General features: G+C 32.9%; 2 protein-coding genes across 2 annotated transcripts; both read right to left on the reverse strand.

Annotated features, from left to right (window-relative positions):
* Window positions 1-5,172: 5,172 nt before the first annotated feature.
* LOC124451353 (carbamoyl-phosphate synthase arginine-specific small chain-like) lies at window positions 5,173-7,682 on the reverse strand. The gene is made up of 2 exons (XM_047001962.1): window positions 7,487-7,682; window positions 5,173-6,003 (listed from the first exon to the last, which is right to left on the reverse strand). The coding sequence occupies exons 1-2, from the start codon at window positions 7,566-7,568 to the stop codon at window positions 5,708-5,710; spliced, it is 378 nt and encodes a 125-aa protein (XP_046857918.1). The 5' UTR covers window positions 7,569-7,682; the 3' UTR covers window positions 5,173-5,707.
* A 374-nt stretch (window positions 7,683-8,056) lies between these two features.
* LOC124451592 (two pore channel protein 1-like) lies at window positions 8,057-17,623 on the reverse strand. The gene is made up of 28 exons (XM_047002210.1): window positions 17,311-17,623; window positions 16,847-17,085; window positions 16,463-16,576; window positions 14,795-14,925; window positions 14,638-14,726; window positions 14,478-14,512; window positions 14,334-14,392; window positions 14,124-14,223; window positions 13,825-13,898; window positions 13,700-13,745; window positions 13,173-13,236; window positions 13,042-13,102; window positions 12,926-12,977; window positions 12,761-12,824; window positions 12,442-12,678; window positions 12,314-12,370; window positions 12,168-12,230; window positions 10,590-10,662; window positions 10,394-10,486; window positions 10,249-10,320; window positions 10,081-10,170; window positions 9,715-9,794; window positions 9,281-9,327; window positions 9,134-9,202; window positions 8,855-8,939; window positions 8,705-8,784; window positions 8,558-8,635; window positions 8,057-8,471 (listed from the first exon to the last, which is right to left on the reverse strand). Exons 1-28 carry the CDS (start codon window positions 17,417-17,419, stop codon window positions 8,412-8,414), a joined length of 2,421 nt encoding a protein of 806 aa, XP_046858166.1. The 5' UTR covers window positions 17,420-17,623; the 3' UTR covers window positions 8,057-8,411.
* Window positions 17,624-17,848: the final 225 nt, after the last annotated feature.

The following is a 17,848-nucleotide window of genomic DNA, read 5'->3' on the forward strand; positions in this document are numbered from 1 at the left end:
CCTTATCCAGAGTTATTTATTTGAAGATGGTCAAATTCTATGAATGTAGACAATGGATTCACTAAGGATGCCTTGAATGCTTCGAAGTTAAAGTTTAAGAACCAAAGACAGATAGCAAGATGGTTGTGTGCATTATGATGCTTGATAAAATGTCAATTTACAAACATGTAAAATGGGTGGTTATAAAATTTTTGTTTATGCAAGCATTAGTACTGAGATGAATGAAGACTCGGTGCATATGTGAAACTGTCATATCTTTATCAAATTTTTTTTAGTCCAGTGTTGTTTGAATAATTCTAATAATTAATGCATGCTATATTGATGCATTAAAGATTCAGTGATGAAACCTTTAAAGTTAGAATGTATTTCTTTATTGTTTTAGTTTTTGCTTGAAAAAACAGTTTAAGCTTATTTATCACTTAGAGTACAGAATGGACATTTGTCATGTGCATTATTTGTTGCTTTTTTTAAAGGAAGCTTTTTTTGAGTTTTCAAAGCTTTTCTTCAATTTCTTGCTTCTTATTTCTTTTCATAGAGGTAGTATAATTTAATAACTTTATGATTTCTAAAAGCCTTTTTTACAATAAAAGTATACAAAATGCGTTTTATTCATTTGGTTTTATTGCACACCTTTAACATATCTACATGCTCTTCATAATCCTTGTTTGAACTTAACACCAGATGTGGATACTCAGAGAACAAAATCCACTGGCAACTGCATATGAAAATTATTATTGAGGTGGAAAATGGATTTACATTACAAATATAGGAAAGACAAAACAAAGAAAAAAGAAGGATAGAAGTATTAAAAAAACAATTGAATTAAAAAAACACCATTGCAAGAACAATGTTTTCATGATTATTCGCATTTGCCCAGTTCATATATTAATACAACAAAATCAAAATGTGCCACAACTTTACAATTAAGTATTTGACGCAGTTCCATTTCAGAACAAAATAAAAGGTTACTTAGTGATTTCTATACAATATTACATGTTTTCTTTCATCACACTTATGCAAACTTTGGTCTTTTTGAAATTCAATAAAAATTCAATTACAGAAAATCATATACATTAAGTCAAGCCGTAAATGTCCATAGATTTATTATTCATCTTTATAACGAAACAAGTACTAATCCTACAATTGTAGAGAAAAGGCCAATGCCCATTGCATGAACTTGGAGATAAGCAATGATATACTTTTTTTATATAAACTAAAGACTTTAATCGAGCAAACAAGTTTGACGCTGGTAACAAAACGACGCACATCTGCATTCATATAAAGCCGATAAATAGCTCCCTTCGTCGATAGTTATAAAAAGAATCCTCAAAGGAGCCGATAACTGATAACCACAGTTGACTCGCTGTTATCAATTTCAGGTTTTTACCTTGATTTTCATCAAACAGTTACTAACCTGAAACCAAATACATACATAGTTTTTCCTCGCTCTCTCTTCGGGGAGGAGTGAAAAATTATAAAATTTTCGGAAAAGCAGTCAATTTCGATAAATCTCTGCGGCAGAGGACGAAATCAGCCATGTTTTTTTACAACATCCGATATCTAAAGCCGCGTTTGAGATAGCCGCTCCAGTTATTATAGAACTCAATGGTTTAAATAAAAAAATAAGACATTTTTTATTGTTATATCTGTTAAGTGTTCATATGGATGTGAGCCAGTCCAGTTCATGAGCAAGCCGGGACCTTAGTCAAGTGGGATGAAAATATTCTATTTAAACAAAAATTCCCCATTTTGTCCCAGTAAGCCGGGATAACAACAACAACACAGCGGACACGTGACATGAACTCCTTACTAAAAATAGCGTGAAAGAATGAGAATGTATTAAATGAATTGGAAGAAGCTGCAAAAGATTTTGAGTACCATGAGAAAGAGGCTCAAAGAACAATATCATGTTCTCGTTCGACATCTTGAACTATCCTTCTGTTTTAACAGATGGGTGCAACTTTTCCACAATATGTTCCTGATAAATAAAATGGCTAAAAACAGGAAAGTATTTTGGATTAAGACTGGATTATGATTATTATCATAAGCGTGATGACTTTATATGAAAGAGACTCAAAACGCAGCTTGGCAAGAAAAGTCATCCCTGCTAGGGGGGGCTGTTCTACCACATATTAACCGGTCCTTAAAACTGAATTTGTTAATTGATACCAAACATATGCTTGGAAAACACTTGTAAATATTGTATTTGTACTTTATTAGAGCAGATATAAAATGACACAAATGTTTTAAACGAACTATTTTTATTTAAATACAGTCGTGCGCCACAAATTCGGTGTGAAATTTTTGTTGCTATACGGCTGTTGATAAATCAGTTATTTATAATGAAATTTGTTTTTGTAGCATTGCATGTCATTTGTGTCGCACAACTTTAGAAGATTGTAGTCCGAGATACTGGAAGACGATTTAAGACAAACGATGGGACTGTAATCGAGAGTTCTCATATATGATACAATGTTTCCATGGTAACAATTCTTAACGAAAATTGTTGGTTCTGTAAATTATCTTTCACTGACCAGTACCTCACCGCAGCGCATACAAGTTTAAGTCTTCCTTTGTTCTCCTTAGAAGTGCACATCAACTTCACTTCGTCCAATGCGTAAAAATATGTCAAAATGCCATCTTCCTCTTCACCCAACAGTTGATATCATTGTTTTTGGTAAAATTGTTATTTCTTGCATACTGGTTGGTTAAGATAGTGATAAAATCCATTAGGGGGGGGGAGGTTGAATATTGACTTATTTTCTTGGTACAGCTAAAGGACGGCGGAGCATGTTCGAAAATAGCGGAGGGGTAACATTAAATCATATTCTTAATGTGAGACACTAAACGTTTGCTCAATCTATTGCTTCTCCATGGAAAATGTGGGGGGTGGGAAGGGGAGAGATGGGGGCACGCAGATCTTGAAATCCCAGCAGCATGCAAAATGTACATAACATGAACGACTTTATGACGTACCCATTTTCCTGATCTTCGTCATGTGTCTAACACGTTTGTTCATCACAACAAGACAGCAATCGACAAGGGTTTCCCGAATGTAAAAGACCATATCCGTTCTCATTGAGATTTTTGTCATGAAATCGCAGATGAAGATTTTAATGCACGTCGGCTTCGGCCTTCAGCTTTCCTATTATGCATAAGAAACATCAAAATGGGTACTTTTAATACAGACGCTTTCAAATCGTATTATTTGCGTGCTGTAAGTAAAATTTTTTCATTTTGGAATTGCCTAAAAATAGTATTTTGTCCACACAAGTTTTGTTTTTATTGCCGAAGTCAATTAACCAAACAAAACGGCTCAGTAAATGTTCAATATATGATGTTCAATAAAAAGATTGTCCGTTTTTAAAGTTATATTAATTAGTTTTATATACATGTACAATGTCAGACAGCAGTCTCCGCACTCATAAAGTCACAACTTAGTAAGAAAGAATCATCTTTGCAGTTCTAACTAATCATTCCTTCGTTTATTGTACTTGACTGTTCAGTGGCGCAGCTAGGATTTTCTGTCACTAGGGAGGAGGGAGGGGGGAAAGGGGAGGAGGGGGAAGGACGGCGGGTGTTAATAGGGCTGGTGAGCCATGACTTTAGTTTGAATATTGTAATGTAAGTAAAACATAATATTTTAGTGGGGGCAAACTGGGGCTGTTGCAGAACATATCAATGGTCTTTCAAAACGCATTCTTCGTTTGAACGCTAAAGCAATCTACACCTACTGTTACAGCCATAGGTTAAATCTTGCAATATGCAATTCATGTTCTGTCACCTTTGTCAGAAATGTTTTTAGTCAAATTAAAGAACTTTCTTACTTTTTCGATCTCTCTGATGGATGGCAAATGTTACTTTCAAAAGCAGTTGAAGACTATTTCCCACATTTAGGTTAATTAAAGTTAAAGGATGTTTGTCGAACTGGATGGATTGAGCGAATAGATGGTTTAGATACATTTCAAGAATTATTCCTTCCAATTTTTCATAATGCTGTACCAAAATGCTGGTTATGTGTGTAATCTAGAAACATCTTCTAAAGCTTCTTCTTTCCTAGCATTGATTTCCACGCTCAGATTTTTTTGTTAACCTTGTCATTAGTAGAAATATTTTAGATTTGACACTTCCTGTTCCTAAGTTATTACAATCTAAACCCTGTGATGTTATGGATGGAATGCATTTAATTGAGTCATTTAAAAACTTGGGAATTTTATTGAGGAATGATGTTGATTTATATCATGGTAAATGGCATAGTGAAGCAGTTTCTTTAGCTGATGTGGATGAAAAAATGCCCAGAACAGCTGGCAGACAAGTGCACGATGAGAATCACCTATCTTCTAGCGCGTCAGATGATCACAAAAAGGCTCTCACTATTCCTTTTCTAGACCACTTAAACTCTGATCTTCAGGCAAGATTTGATTTTTGCCAAATCAACGTTTATTACGGCTTTAGCATTGTTCCATATAAAATGATTTCGCTTTTTAATAGTCTTTCACCAAACAACAAATTTGGAAAGAGAATTTTTGTTAGTTTCTGATTTTTACAAAGACGATCTTCCTAATCCCTTACTATTATATGCTGAATTGGAATTATGGGAAAAGTTTTGGACAACATATGAGGGATCATTACCGGACACTGCAGCTTTCACACTTAAAACTTTATGGTTTAAGGTTTTGAGAATTTTAAGGCATGTCTACGGTTACTAGCCACTCTTCCAGTTACTTCTTGAGAGTGCGAACGCTCTATTTCAGCACTTCGCATGCTTAAAACTTACAAAAAAAGTACGATGTTTGAAGAACGCTTAAATGGACTTGCACTAATGCGAATCCATCAGGAGTAGAGCCTACTTTTGATGAGGTGATAAATAAACTTGCGTATGGAAACCGGTGATTAGAACTGAAATTATAAAAATTTGACTCATTAGGCTTGGTCATTGTAGTTTAGACGAGAAGGAAAGAAAATAGCTTCTAATTTTTTGTTTAGTCATGATAGAGATATCATCTCGGTGGAAAACATAAATCTTGGTGGCAAACATGTCACTTAGCCTTAAATTTTCCATATTTAATAATTTTGTTTATGGGTAATTCTCTCAGCCTTCGTGAAACCATTTTGAAATTACTTGTATGATGTGTTGCATCATTTTAATATGTCTATTCAAGTTTGAATTAGGAGTATTGGATGTAATATTTTATCTATTTCTTGTACCACCTTTTAAAAGAACATTGAAAACGTCAATTTTTGTGAGTAAGACACAACAAAATGGACAACATCTTCTGTCACTAGACTCTTAAAATGACTACCACTAAGGTTGTCAAAACGTCAGTTGACATCAACACCAACAGTCATTCTCAGTACTTCACTAACCCGGGCGATCTAAATTTTGAAATATATATCATGCGTGTTCAGATAAACTTACCTAACATACAAGAAATATTCTACTTTTGTAAGGTCTTAATTAATGCATATGCGTTTTGATCTGGGAATAACAACAACATTAATGTCTAATTGTGACACTTGTGAAGGAACTATTGACCTTTTGAAAGACGAAATATTTAACTTCTTGATTAACAGGATTACTGACATTTGAAGTCATGCTCTCAAAGGAATTAATACGTTAACTGTGTCGTCAATCAATAGCATATCTTTTCCTAAACGATACCTTTTCATAAAACAAATTAGTTTAAGCTAGGAGTATTGTCAAATGTTATGGAAATTGAATTTTTAGGTCAGCATGAATCCCAGGGATATTATACTCCTTGAGCCATTCTGAGAGAGATTTTTTAGCACTCCAATGGCTGTAATCCTCAACATCATCGCCAATGATCAATCCTGACAACCAGAGTTTCTTTGATTCAAATGATTCGATGATCCCATATTCATCCACAATGCCATCTGGAATACCATAGTTTCCAACAAGAGGATAGGTAAGGACAAGGATTTGCGAACGATATGATGGATCTGTCAAAGATTCTGGATAGCCAACCATACCAGTTTGAAAAACTAGATTTCAAAAAAGTAATCATATTGAACCAAGAGTTGATTTACAAGGAGGGCACTCATCTAGCCTAGGCTTGACGGGTGTAAAAGTCAGTTTCAAAGCCAGCCTGTTTCTTACTTCTACAATGCAAGGCTTTTTGTGTTAGGTCATTGGAACAGCAATGAATCAATTTAATTTTTTGATGAAATGAAAATTAATTTTGCAGAAAAAATTGCATTGTAAGAGTGAAAGATCGGGCTGGCTTCACCACTGGCAACACTGTCGATTTCTGAAATGCAAATATGCCAAACAATTAAGAAAAAGAAATTTTAATACGTTTTTCATTGAGCGCACTTCCAAAATCGAAATTTTATAAAAACTAAAGCACCACATCTACAAAATCATCTTGAATTGAACCTAGGATTCAACCCCCTTTGGCCCTTGCAGGATATGTTTGAAAATCGTGAAACGCAATGAAATTTAATTGGGAAACTTCTTATTGGCAAACTTGAATATCCTTTATGCCATGTTCAAAGGAACTCAAACTGTCATATCATATAACATGAGACTGAAAAAGGTAGCAGATGACTTAGGGGCGAATATTTGGGAGGTGTGGGGGTGTGACAGCCTCAGCTTTTATTAAATATGTACATGGAATAAAGTAAGGTCCAAAAAATGATTGAGAACAAAAAGAATCGTGGGCTGAAGTTGTGATCTTTAACCATTTAATAAAAAGAATACAAAAGTCTGTTCAATGGCATACAACAACACACAAATATTTTTTCGATGCACACTCCTAAACAGACTCCCACATTCACCATTTCACTATACAGGCAAAGTGTTTAACTAGATATATTTTGCGTGTATAGTAAAACAGTTTTGAATCTGCTCACAACTGAATGAATCCAAGAATAAATCCTGTCTTTTAATAATATGGTTAATTATTCAAAAAATGTATGGTGCTTTGATCAGTCAGGCGATTTTCGAGACAAGAGGGAACTTTTGCCTAGTTTTAGTTTTTGGGAAATGAGTTGTGAGCAAGTCTGAGTTAATAATCAATCTTCTTTCCCTTTCAAAAGCATTCTTCATTTATATAAACGTAATGAATGGCAGAATTTATAAATGAAAAAATCATTCATATTTCAATAATTTAATAGATTAGTTAAGGTAGGATAATGACGATTGCATAAGGTTGGACACGCTCAAACTCAAACTAGTGACATTAATCGAAAGGCAAACGAAGTCATGTTTACATAAACTTGAGAAATATAGACAAAATAATGAGAATTCAGGTTAATCCAATTGTAATATCACAGGCGAGTGATCAGACTTTTGTACAAATATTCATAAACGAGAAAGCAATGTAAATTTAACAATACACTGAGTCAAGAAGGCTATAATCATACAACCTAAACTATACAATGGTTGATTTAACTTTTAAAGGAGCACTTTGCTCAAAATAGGAATAATACTGATATTACAACACAAGTTAATTTAACTACACACCAACTTCTCCAGGCGAGTTTCTCGACGAGCCAAACGCATTTCCTTTAAAAACCGTTCCATCTTCAAGAACAAGACTTGCCATTTCAAATGTCTTAAGAAAACAATACGATCTTGCCAAATATAGAAATTATTTGGGACGTAGCATAGGCAAGACTGCATTAATGACTAACGTTACGCGCCATGTGCTGTTATAAAGTGTTACTCTCACGTGCCAGTAACACGGGCTTTTCGCAGTTTTTCGCGGGAAAAATTTTGAAATTACTCCAATTGAGACTACGATTTAAACAACATTGAATCACCTGATTTTTTCAGGTCTTGAGACGATTGCTTAAATTGTCCAGCAAAGTGCGAAGATCATATCTTCATTTAATATTAACCAACATTGTTAAGTAGAGTACTCTGATGTTAAATAATGTTAAACTGGTGCGATTGGTTGACAGCAGGTCGACAATTTTGGGCTAAAGAGGCAAATATTACCATATGCATGCTACAATCCGTAAAAAATATAATCTACCCATCTAGTAAATAATTAAAATAATTATATTCATTCATTTACGAATGAATTTATCATTAAATACGAATTTTCTAACTTTATTGATTTCAAGACTATCATTCTTTACAGTTGTCACAAAATAGTCATTAAAGTATTTTTTGGAATGTTTAGTTATCAAATGATGCTTTATATTAATTTAAATGCACTTCTAAACTGCTGTTGATTTAATAAGTTAACCTATGACTTATTACATTAATATTCAGTAAAAATTATGACCTTAAATTACATTTAATAGCAAAAATAACTTATAACATTAAATGTTTAAAAAGTATGCGTTGGTTGCTTGCTTTAAAAAGAAACAGTTTACATCAAAAAGTGTATATTTTGTCAAGCGTGTTCCTCGACATGTAAAACAGAGGGTTTTCATCAACGTTACTGGAGGCACGCAAAGACTGCTGGGCATGAAGTTGTCTTCTTTAAACAGGATTCCGCCTTGTTTAAAGAGAGAAAGACAGAGATAAGTATGGAAAGCGTTGGATACAAATGGAAAAGAGAGATCATGATGATATTAATTTAACCTTCAGTTCATCACTGTACATTTTTTCATACAGATCATCACGAGTCAAAACACGTTTTCCAACAAACTTAAATGTTTCCTATATTGTGGAAAATGTAAAGCATAAAAATTGTAAACTTCATTTAAAAATGATCAGTTTTTCACCTACCGATTGTAATCTGGAATAACGAGGATCGTCAAATTCTTCTTTAGTAAGGCTTATTTCACACTTAATCTTATGTTGACTTCCTGTAACATAAAGTAATCAATGATTCATTAAATAACAATCTCATCATTGATGTTCATTATCACCACTTACTCCGCACGTTTTGATGTTTGCTTTGAAACTTAATAGAAAAAGTGAATGCATCCAGGATAAACGCAACAACGATCGTCATTACAGCCTTAAAGTAATACATTTAATGAGAGGATCAAGTAGCTATAACACAAGAGAACGAGCGAACGGCATTCTTTAAATAAGGAAAATGACCTCATCCCTGTTTCCTGCAAAAAATCTTACCATTCCCTAGACTCCTAGTAAACTATTTTACCTTTTAGTAAAAGCTAAACGGAACAGGATCACATTTAAGTACTTTACCAAAATAACGATGTAAAATATCATGAAAAATATGCGACTCCATTCCGTTGTAGCTTGTGCAAAACCTTCCTGAAAATTAGGAGTTAAAATGTGTGGTTAAACAGGAAAACTTTTTATTGGAAAAAATAAAGGATTGCTTATAGTTACCATAATAACATGCCAATTATTGACAGCTGTTAACTCAAAAAGAGTCACTGAAAATAATTAAATAAGAAAAAATACACAATATTAAAAAACTTCATAATTTTGAATAGTTTTTTTCAAGTTATGTTGCGCTACACTTTAGACAGAGTTATAGTACTTGGTGTTCGGCAAGTATTTTATTTTAATGGTAGATTTTGGTAACTTGGAATATAAAAGAATATTATATTCAATAGCAAGTAAATTTCACGTGAATTTTAAAACGATGAACATTTTTGTAAAGATTTGTAGTAAAAAATGCCCTTCTGACATTTATATTGATTATGAATTTCAAAAGACTAAAATCAAATCAATAAAAAGGTTTTTACAAAATACCTTGCCTTACACGGGATCAATTAAAGGTTTACATTACTGTACCGTAGAATTAAATATTTACGCACCAAAAGAATGATAAAAATTGTTGAAGTTATTTAAGTAGTAATATCCATTTTCCTCATATTGATACAGGATGGAATCGTTTCTACATAAAAGACGTGAATTGTTAATAATCACAAAATATCTGTGCAACCTTCACTTATACAAAAATAATTTAATTCTTTATTAGTTTACATTGAACATCTCACGTCAAATGTAAACAGTACATAATTATGACACTAATTGATCGAAAACTGACCTTACTTAGATTACATGTTTGTACATGAAGATGTCAAATGTCATATATAGATGACGTACGCTTACCGTCAGATTAAAGTATTAAAATTTCTTATTGAAGATAATTTATTCATGCAGTGTAGCCATTTATTTACCTGCAGCAAGATTTCAAATCAACACCAGCAAATATTTCCATTCCAATGATGGCAAAAAAATAATAAAACAGTATAATAACTATACCTAAACTAAAATAGAAACAGGAACTTATTAAACCTTATGTTGAAAGGAAAAACGATTTGAATGAAATACCATAAAAGTCTTACTTCACCAAACTTGGTAAAAGAATTCTTAAACTGTCAAAGATGACGCGATATGTCTTAAAAAGTTTGAACAGTCTAAATAGAAAAAATAGCAAATTAAAAGGGAATCTCTCATAAAAAATCTAATTGGTTAATTCAAAATACTCACAGCAATAATCTAATTGGTCGAAGGAAAATGGCGAAAGTTAACCCTGTATCAAAACTCTCCAAAATGTTGAGTATTGTTACTGATAAATCAAACCTACAGAAAGTGCAGCAAAAAGTCCAAGATTATTAAGATTATTTAAATTTATATGAATATAGATAGGAAGTTGTATAATGAACACAGGACAGTATGAGCTTACCAATTCCAAAATGAATCAAAATAACCACGAATACCAAAAGCAAGTAACTTCAATAAAGCCTCAACAGTATAAACTGCAGAATTTTATAACAAAAACTTTTAATGTAAATCGTTTGAACCCGTAAGTATCGTTACATGTTTGTAAATGTAGATCGTCCAGGTTGGTATAGTCCTGAGAAGGACTGTTTTTGTTGTTGTTGACTAACGTTTCGACAACCTTAGCAGTAGTCATCTTCATAGTCAAATGAGGGGTTAACGTCAGGTTAGCCGTATTTGTTATCTGGTTTTTACGTCATTGTATTGTGTGTACAGGAAATTTGTGGGTGTCAATTGTGTATTGTCATTGTGAATTAGTGTGAAGTGAAATGTTTTTTATTGGTATGTGTGATTTAGGTGTGATGTTTTTAGCTAGCGTATATATTGTGAATAAGTCGTTTGTAAGGTGCCGGTAATTGCTGTGATCTGTTCAGGGGGATTTATTCCAAGTTGGTATACGAACTTTCTAATGTAAGCCGTTGTCTATAGTCAGTACTGTAAGTAATGCATTTTGCCGAGTCCCAGTCATTGTTGTGCTTTGTGATTCGGTGATATTCAGCAATGATTAGTTTTGTCTTGTTTTTTAGTAGCTCGTTTGTGTTCAGTAAGTCTTATGTTTAAGTTCCTGCCAGTTTCCCTGATATAGGATGCGTGGCAGTCGGAGCAGTTTATTTTCTAAACTGTACCTTGTCGTTCGTTGGGTTGTTCTTTGTCCTTTATGTTCATTAGTACTTTTCGCAACGTTGTGATTGGTTTATGTGCGACACGTATGTTGTATGGTCGTAAGATACGAAAGATAGTCTCAAAGATACCTTTGATGTAAGGTATCGTTGCTGTTTCCCTTGATACCTTGTTCATTTCATTGGGTTCGTTGGGTTGATAAAGTCAGAGTTATAGTTGTTTTCGTCAAAATCACGTTTGAGATAGTTGTTTTCGTTGTGTAGAGTGTCCGGTGAATCACATATGATTTGTGCACGTCTTGTTAATGTTCTGATTGTGGTGGCTTTGTGTGATGTAGGGTAAGATGATTGGTCTAGTAGTCGGTCAGTATGTGTTGGCTTGCGATAAACTGTTGTTCGTAGTTTTTGATTGTCATGTTTTACCAAACAGTCAAGAAAAGGAAGAGTTCCGTTTCTTCACATTTTTGGTAAATTGTATGTGGCTGTTCTGTTTGTTAATGTGAGTGTGAAAGTCATCAATCTCGTCTGCATGTAGTGCTGTGATTGTGTCATCTACGTAGCGGAACCAAAAGGTAGTGTATGTTTACAAGTCGTGAGCGCTCGTTCCTCTATAGATTGCATTACAATTTCAGCAACTACAACAGAAACGGGTAAGCCCATTGTTGTTTCATGTAATTGTTTGTAGTGTGTACTTTTGTACAATGACTCTGAAGATGACTACCTCTAAGGTTGTCGAAACGTCAGTCAACAACAACAAAAACTGTCCTTCTCAGGACTATACCATCCTGGACAATCTACATTTACAAACATGTAAAAACGTTTAACCAGTCAGAAGGGAAAACACGAGGAAAAATCATTCATACTTGAAGTGAAAACGTGAGAATGCCATTTTCTTCCACTAAGATTTCGTTCAGATGGTTCCTTGACTGTTTAAAAAAACGTAAAAGACAATATTAGTTATACAAGGCAACCATTTAAAAATATAAAGTATCAATAAAACAATACTAACTTGACTGCATAATGACTTCCACAGTGACCACACAACCATTAGCAAAAATGACAGCAACTGTCGAGAAAGAAATGTTAAAATATTCTATTCATTATTTTGAGTGAAATGAAGAAGATTTTAGTACTAACATATTAAAATGTCAAACAACTTGAAGGAACAATTGTGGCCTTTAAGTATCTCTCTGACTTTACGGGCAAACAAACACTTTAAATCATCGTTTTCTTCGTGCTGGTCACGAAGATTTTCCATTCCACGAATTTCCAATTCCAATGAAATTTTTTCGAATTTACGAACGTTCCTCTGCACCTTGTTTTCCGCGAAGAGAAAATTGCACGAGACTTCTTTTGTAACACAATAATGAATCCCTAATAAAAGTAAAAATCATTAATATTTCAAATTTATTCGTCAGTCAAAAATATTTGAAGGCAAGACGACGAAATTCCTCACCATTCAATATTTTTTGACAAATTGCTGGCATATTATATAACTCAAACCATGTGTCATTTGCAATCTAACAAAAAAGAATGTGAGAAATCCAACGAGCTATTAGAAACACTAAAAGAAGCTTTAGTAATTTTACATTTGAAATTAGAAAAACGTCTACATTCTTACACAATGCCATGAAAGTTTACTTGCATCATAAATACCACGAAATTCCTCAAGACTAAGTATAAAATGAAATAATAAAATACAATAACAAGATCAAAAGATTTTAAGTTTAAAATTACTTTAATTTTCCAGTTTTTCCTTTATCAAGATGTTTAAACAAGAGTTTTTTACTCAAAGGCGCTGTAAGAAAAAGTGGCAACACTAAGTTAAAGAAATTCAAAAGATGCTTATGAATATAAACAGTACTCACACATTCTAGGTTTAAAATATTTCATTAGTCCACAAAATTTGACTAAATCAATGCCACCTTCATTCTTTGAAAAAAAAGAACTGTTCTTGAACATTTCGAAATATTATTTCTTGAAGCAATATACCATTTGGATAAAAATAGAGTAATGAAAACCTTACAACATCAAAAGCGTCAAAAAGCTAAAAATATTTCTTTTTCTTGTTAATTTCAGTTTTTAAACTTTTTAATCAGCTAAGCTTGGTCACGTATAGTGGGTGTAGTATTACTGTGATACATCTGTTCTAGACCTAAAGGTACTAATCAAATGGGGTTATGACTTACACAACTTGTAAATAATACATTATCATTTATCAGTCAACTCAGTTAAACGTTGTGAAAACTTATGACGTCATATGACGACGGAATTTTTCATTTTGTGACCCCGTTCTGGCAAAATTTAATGATATAGTTCAACTGCTTAAGTACAAGGTCCAAATTAATGATCACTACAGTGAGTTCTATCTAAAATTTAAAAAATCATAGAATACCGGTTCAATCTCTTTAATCTTCTTAAATGCCAGTTCTACACCTTTCCTAAAATCATAATTACAGAGAAATAGCCGGAATAAAGACAAAATAAATTGTTATAAATGTTATCTGTTATTCTTCATACTGCTTGTGAAAGTAAAGGTCTTTAAATTTCTTTTTATTTTTTAATGAAAATGTTGAGTAGACTGTGGCAAGAACCTAAAAACAATAAATGAGACAATCATACTTTCATAAGAAATCAGCCGGGCACAACGGAATATATGAATATACACCCCCCTCCTAATTAACGTTCTAGTCACGCCTCTGCTTTCATTCACATGAATATGTCAGGAAATCAAAATTTAAGCTGGTTTAATAAAAAGTTATCAGAGCGGCAGAAATTTACGAACTTTGTGGGCTTTATTGCAAAGATCATATGCTTACAAGATTCATTAGAAAATAAAGCGCAATGGAAATGTAGATAACGAAAAAAAACGCAGATCCTTTGTTTTTATGGTAGGCTGGCATCATCACATCAGGAAAACTAAAAATTAAACAAAATAGTTTACTTGAAAAGTTGTATATATTGAATTGTGAAGTAACTATGTTAATTCACTGTCTGGTAACAAAAAATATCGTGATGAAGGTGCTTACTTGGCAGTTGTAACAAGTATAAATAGATTGATAAAACTTTCATGAATTGTACTGAAATTCTAGAAATGAATATAAAAACAATAAAGTTGAAGAATATACATCTTAATTATAATACCAGTATTAATCAATTATAAAATTTCTTACTGGATCATCTTCATTAGTTGAAAAAAAGTAAAAACCTATTGAACATAAAGTTATAAACTATTAGTTAGTAAAACATATAAATCACTACATTTTGTTAACGGGCCTAAATGATACATCCAATGAATAACTTAAAAATACCATTTTACAGTAAAAGTCTTACCAAGAATGGAAAATATTATCATAAAGAACAAGAGTAAAGCAAAAATGTCCAAAACTGGAACCAATGACTTTAGTATAGTACGCAAAACTCTGAAAACATACAAGTCTGTTGAAGCAATAAATTCTACCTCCTGATCTATTTATGATTTTTAATGTACCTGCGTACTCCACAAAAATAGTAGGTGTCGAGAAGAAACAATGGACGTAGTGCTCTAGTTACCCGAAAATGCGAGTCATTTCGTATCATAACAACTATTACTTCAACTGTCATGATCACAATGAATAGAAACTAAATTGTAGAAAAATAACAAATGTATCTCCATTATTATGTAGTATTATCATTTATAAAATAAACACAATGAAATGCGTGCGCTGACTGGTCTAGAGCTGTGTTTGCATTAGCCTGTGCAAAACATATCTGTGCTCAACCCATTGAACTAAATAGATGGAAAGCTACCTGTAATAGAAAACCTAATAATTTTTTGAAGCCAAATTTGACACGCGTATCTGGAGGTCAAATTACGTGTAGTACTTGCGCGAAGTTGCACGTTATGCGAGACTTGTAAAAAAACATGTTTTTAGCCAAGACTTTTGATTTTGTTTCATGAAAAAATATTCGTAGAAAATATTGTAGCATTAAAGAAGATGGGGCTTGATCTTTAGTCAGTCAATTATGATGCTTACTATTGAATACGTATTTTAAAATGAAAAATACAACTATGGAAACTGTGAAAAACAATGACATCGCTCATTTTATGCACATCTGAAACATTGCAGCAAGTACTGGTTTACAGCACTGCGAATGAGGTTTACCGTAATTTCAATAATTTACAGGAGTGCTGCGAATAAGGTTTACCGTAATTTCAATAGTTTCGTCTAGTGGAATATTGGTGAAAAGGCTTATAATGTAAAAGGATACAAGTAAACGTCCATTGCAGCATATCGAATTAGTGAGTTTGTTAAGAAAGGAGAATGAGTCTTTGGTAATGTAAGCACCCGGTAGCTATGTGGAGGTTGAGTACAGGACATAAACTTTTAGCTAAGACGAAATTGTAGGTATTTGTTTTAACCAAAGGTTATATCATATTTCTATCCTATATAATACACACTGTGAATAATTTATCCACTCGCACTAAAGATGACTTATAGTTATGTCGAAATATGTTTGCAACTGCAAATAAAAGTTTTAAAAATACTGTCTTTCATTTAACATGTTTAATTATGTAATAAATAACATTGACCAATGATGAAGACTAAAACAAGTTATGTTTTTATTAGCTACTTTAGCAGCAAGCAATTTATCAGTTAAAGACATAACTACTTCACTTGTGTTATTGGTGAATATTTTTTCACAAATAAATCTATAGAGTTATTTAAACACGCGAGAAAGTTTGGGAAAAGCGAGAAATTGCGTGGCACGCACGAACACGAAGTGCGAGTGCTTCCAAGCGAACTCTTACACCAACTGAAGCGAAATCTTACACCCAGACACGCAAGATTACACCCAGACTTGCGTGTTTACATCGTGACTCGAAGTAAATCGAGAGTTCAATCAAGTGTCACTGCGTGATAAAATCTCGAAACACTAAACACTTATGTCTGGGTGTAAGATTTGTCTTCAGAAAATTATGAGGCTTCTCTATACAGGTAGCGTTCTATGTATTTTAGTTCATTGGTTAGTAAGAAAATGTTTTGAACCCAGGAGTACCGTGACATGTTAGTAGAGTAGAGTCCTGAGAAGGACTGTAAGTGTTGATGTTGACTGACCCTACGGTCGTCGAAAAATCAGGTAGTCGACACCTTCAGAATTAATGTCATATGCAAACCTTAAAAATAGTCCGTTTGTGAGTCTTTGAGTACTTAATTCCCTGCCATTTAATCTTGATGACAAATATGCTGAACACTATGAATAGAAAGACAATCTCAAGGACTCCATGAATCTACAAAATAGAAAATATTATCATTTTATATGCAAGCTATTGATTTAAAACTTCATGACATATACAAAGATTTGAGCTTGAATTTCATGCATAGAAAACACATTCTGAAGTAAACCAATTATCCTCTCCAATTTTTCACCTTATATAACCCCTATACTATCATTTATAAAGGTTCAATAAAACCGGTTCATTTATTTATGTGAATGAAGATTATCATTGGCATGGCAAAAATAACTCAAAAATAATAAAAGATTTATTACTAACAGTTACCCATATTTCAATAGTCATTCCAAACTTTGCTGGCGGTTCAACAGCTGCAAGTGCAAGAAGCCCCACCGATGTAAAAATGTCCACTATTTTGTATAATTTTGAATGAACAATTAGATAACACATAAAACGATATTTGCCAAGATGGTCGTTGAATTCATGGTACAATTCATTGGCTTCGCCTTTCTCTAAATATATGGCTGCCTCTTGATAAATGTAGTCATTTTTTTGTTTTTGTCGATCTGAAAGCAATACATACATACGTAGTTTATAAAATTAAAACGATTTATACGAAGCATAAATACAAATTTTTGGACAAAGACAATTTAATAAATATCATTAGCGATATGAAAAATATTCGCATCTACATATCGGTAATATAATATTACACCAAACATGAACGGTGGGTGTTTTTGTTTCGATCATAAAATGTCAAATAAGATTTGATTATAAATTGAAACTTCAACCTATAAGGCTCCATGTACAAGGAAAACAACACCGTGAACCATCGTTTTCCTCGTGAAGGTCATGAACATTTTCCATTTGACAACTTTCGTTCTGCTGCATGTTTTCCATTTCACGACTTTTGTTCTGTTCCAAGTTTTCCAATTGACGATTTTCGCCTAGCTCGATGTTGATAATTTCTGAGTCGTCATAGATTCTAACTGTAGCGGATCTAGCGCTTGTCAAAATAAATTATCGCTGCTCGATTTTAAATTAAAAGTACTTTCAGAAAAACACTATTGGTTTTAAATTTCTAAAGAATACAATTTTACCAATGGATTTGTCGCTAAGGTGCTTAGATATGTAAACATATATATTACAAAATGTGCCGCAGTAATTTATTTCAACCTACCGTAGCTCCGCCCCTGGAATTTGATTTTTGAATTGATTATGAAAGTCAAAAGTGAAAACATAAAAACAATGGTACCACAGGAGGTAAAAATTCGCTAACTGAAATTCTTAGTATTTAGCAATCTAGTCTAAACATTTTTAAATGAAATT

This window comes from Xenia sp. Carnegie-2017, unplaced genomic scaffold (assembly GCF_021976095.1).
Source record: "Xenia sp. Carnegie-2017 unplaced genomic scaffold, XeniaSp_v1 HiC_scaffold_24, whole genome shotgun sequence".
Taxonomy (NCBI): Eukaryota; Metazoa; Cnidaria; class Anthozoa; order Malacalcyonacea; family Xeniidae; genus Xenia; species Xenia sp. Carnegie-2017.

Excerpts from the sequence above, each read along its gene's own strand:
- LOC124451353 (XM_047001962.1), bottom strand. The coding sequence starts at position 7,568 with ATGGCAAGTCTTGTTCTTGAAGATGGAACGGTTTTTAAAGGAAATGCG. Across the intron at positions 6,004-7,486 it reads AAACTCGCCTGGAGAAGTTG|TTTTTCAAACTGGTATGGTT; the intron begins GTGTGTAGTTAA and ends TTTGAAATCTAG.
- LOC124451592 (XM_047002210.1), bottom strand. The coding sequence starts at position 17,419 with ATGGAAAACATGCAGCAGAACGAAAGTTGTCAAATGGAAAATGTTCAT. Across the intron at positions 14,224-14,333 it reads ATACTTGTTACAACTGCCAA|TTTTCCTGATGTGATGATGC; the intron begins GTAAGCACCTTC and ends TTTAATTTTTAG. Across the intron at positions 12,231-12,313 it reads GGAAGTCATTATGCAGTCAA|TCAAGGAACCATCTGAACGA; the intron begins GTTAGTATTGTT and ends TTTTTTAAACAG.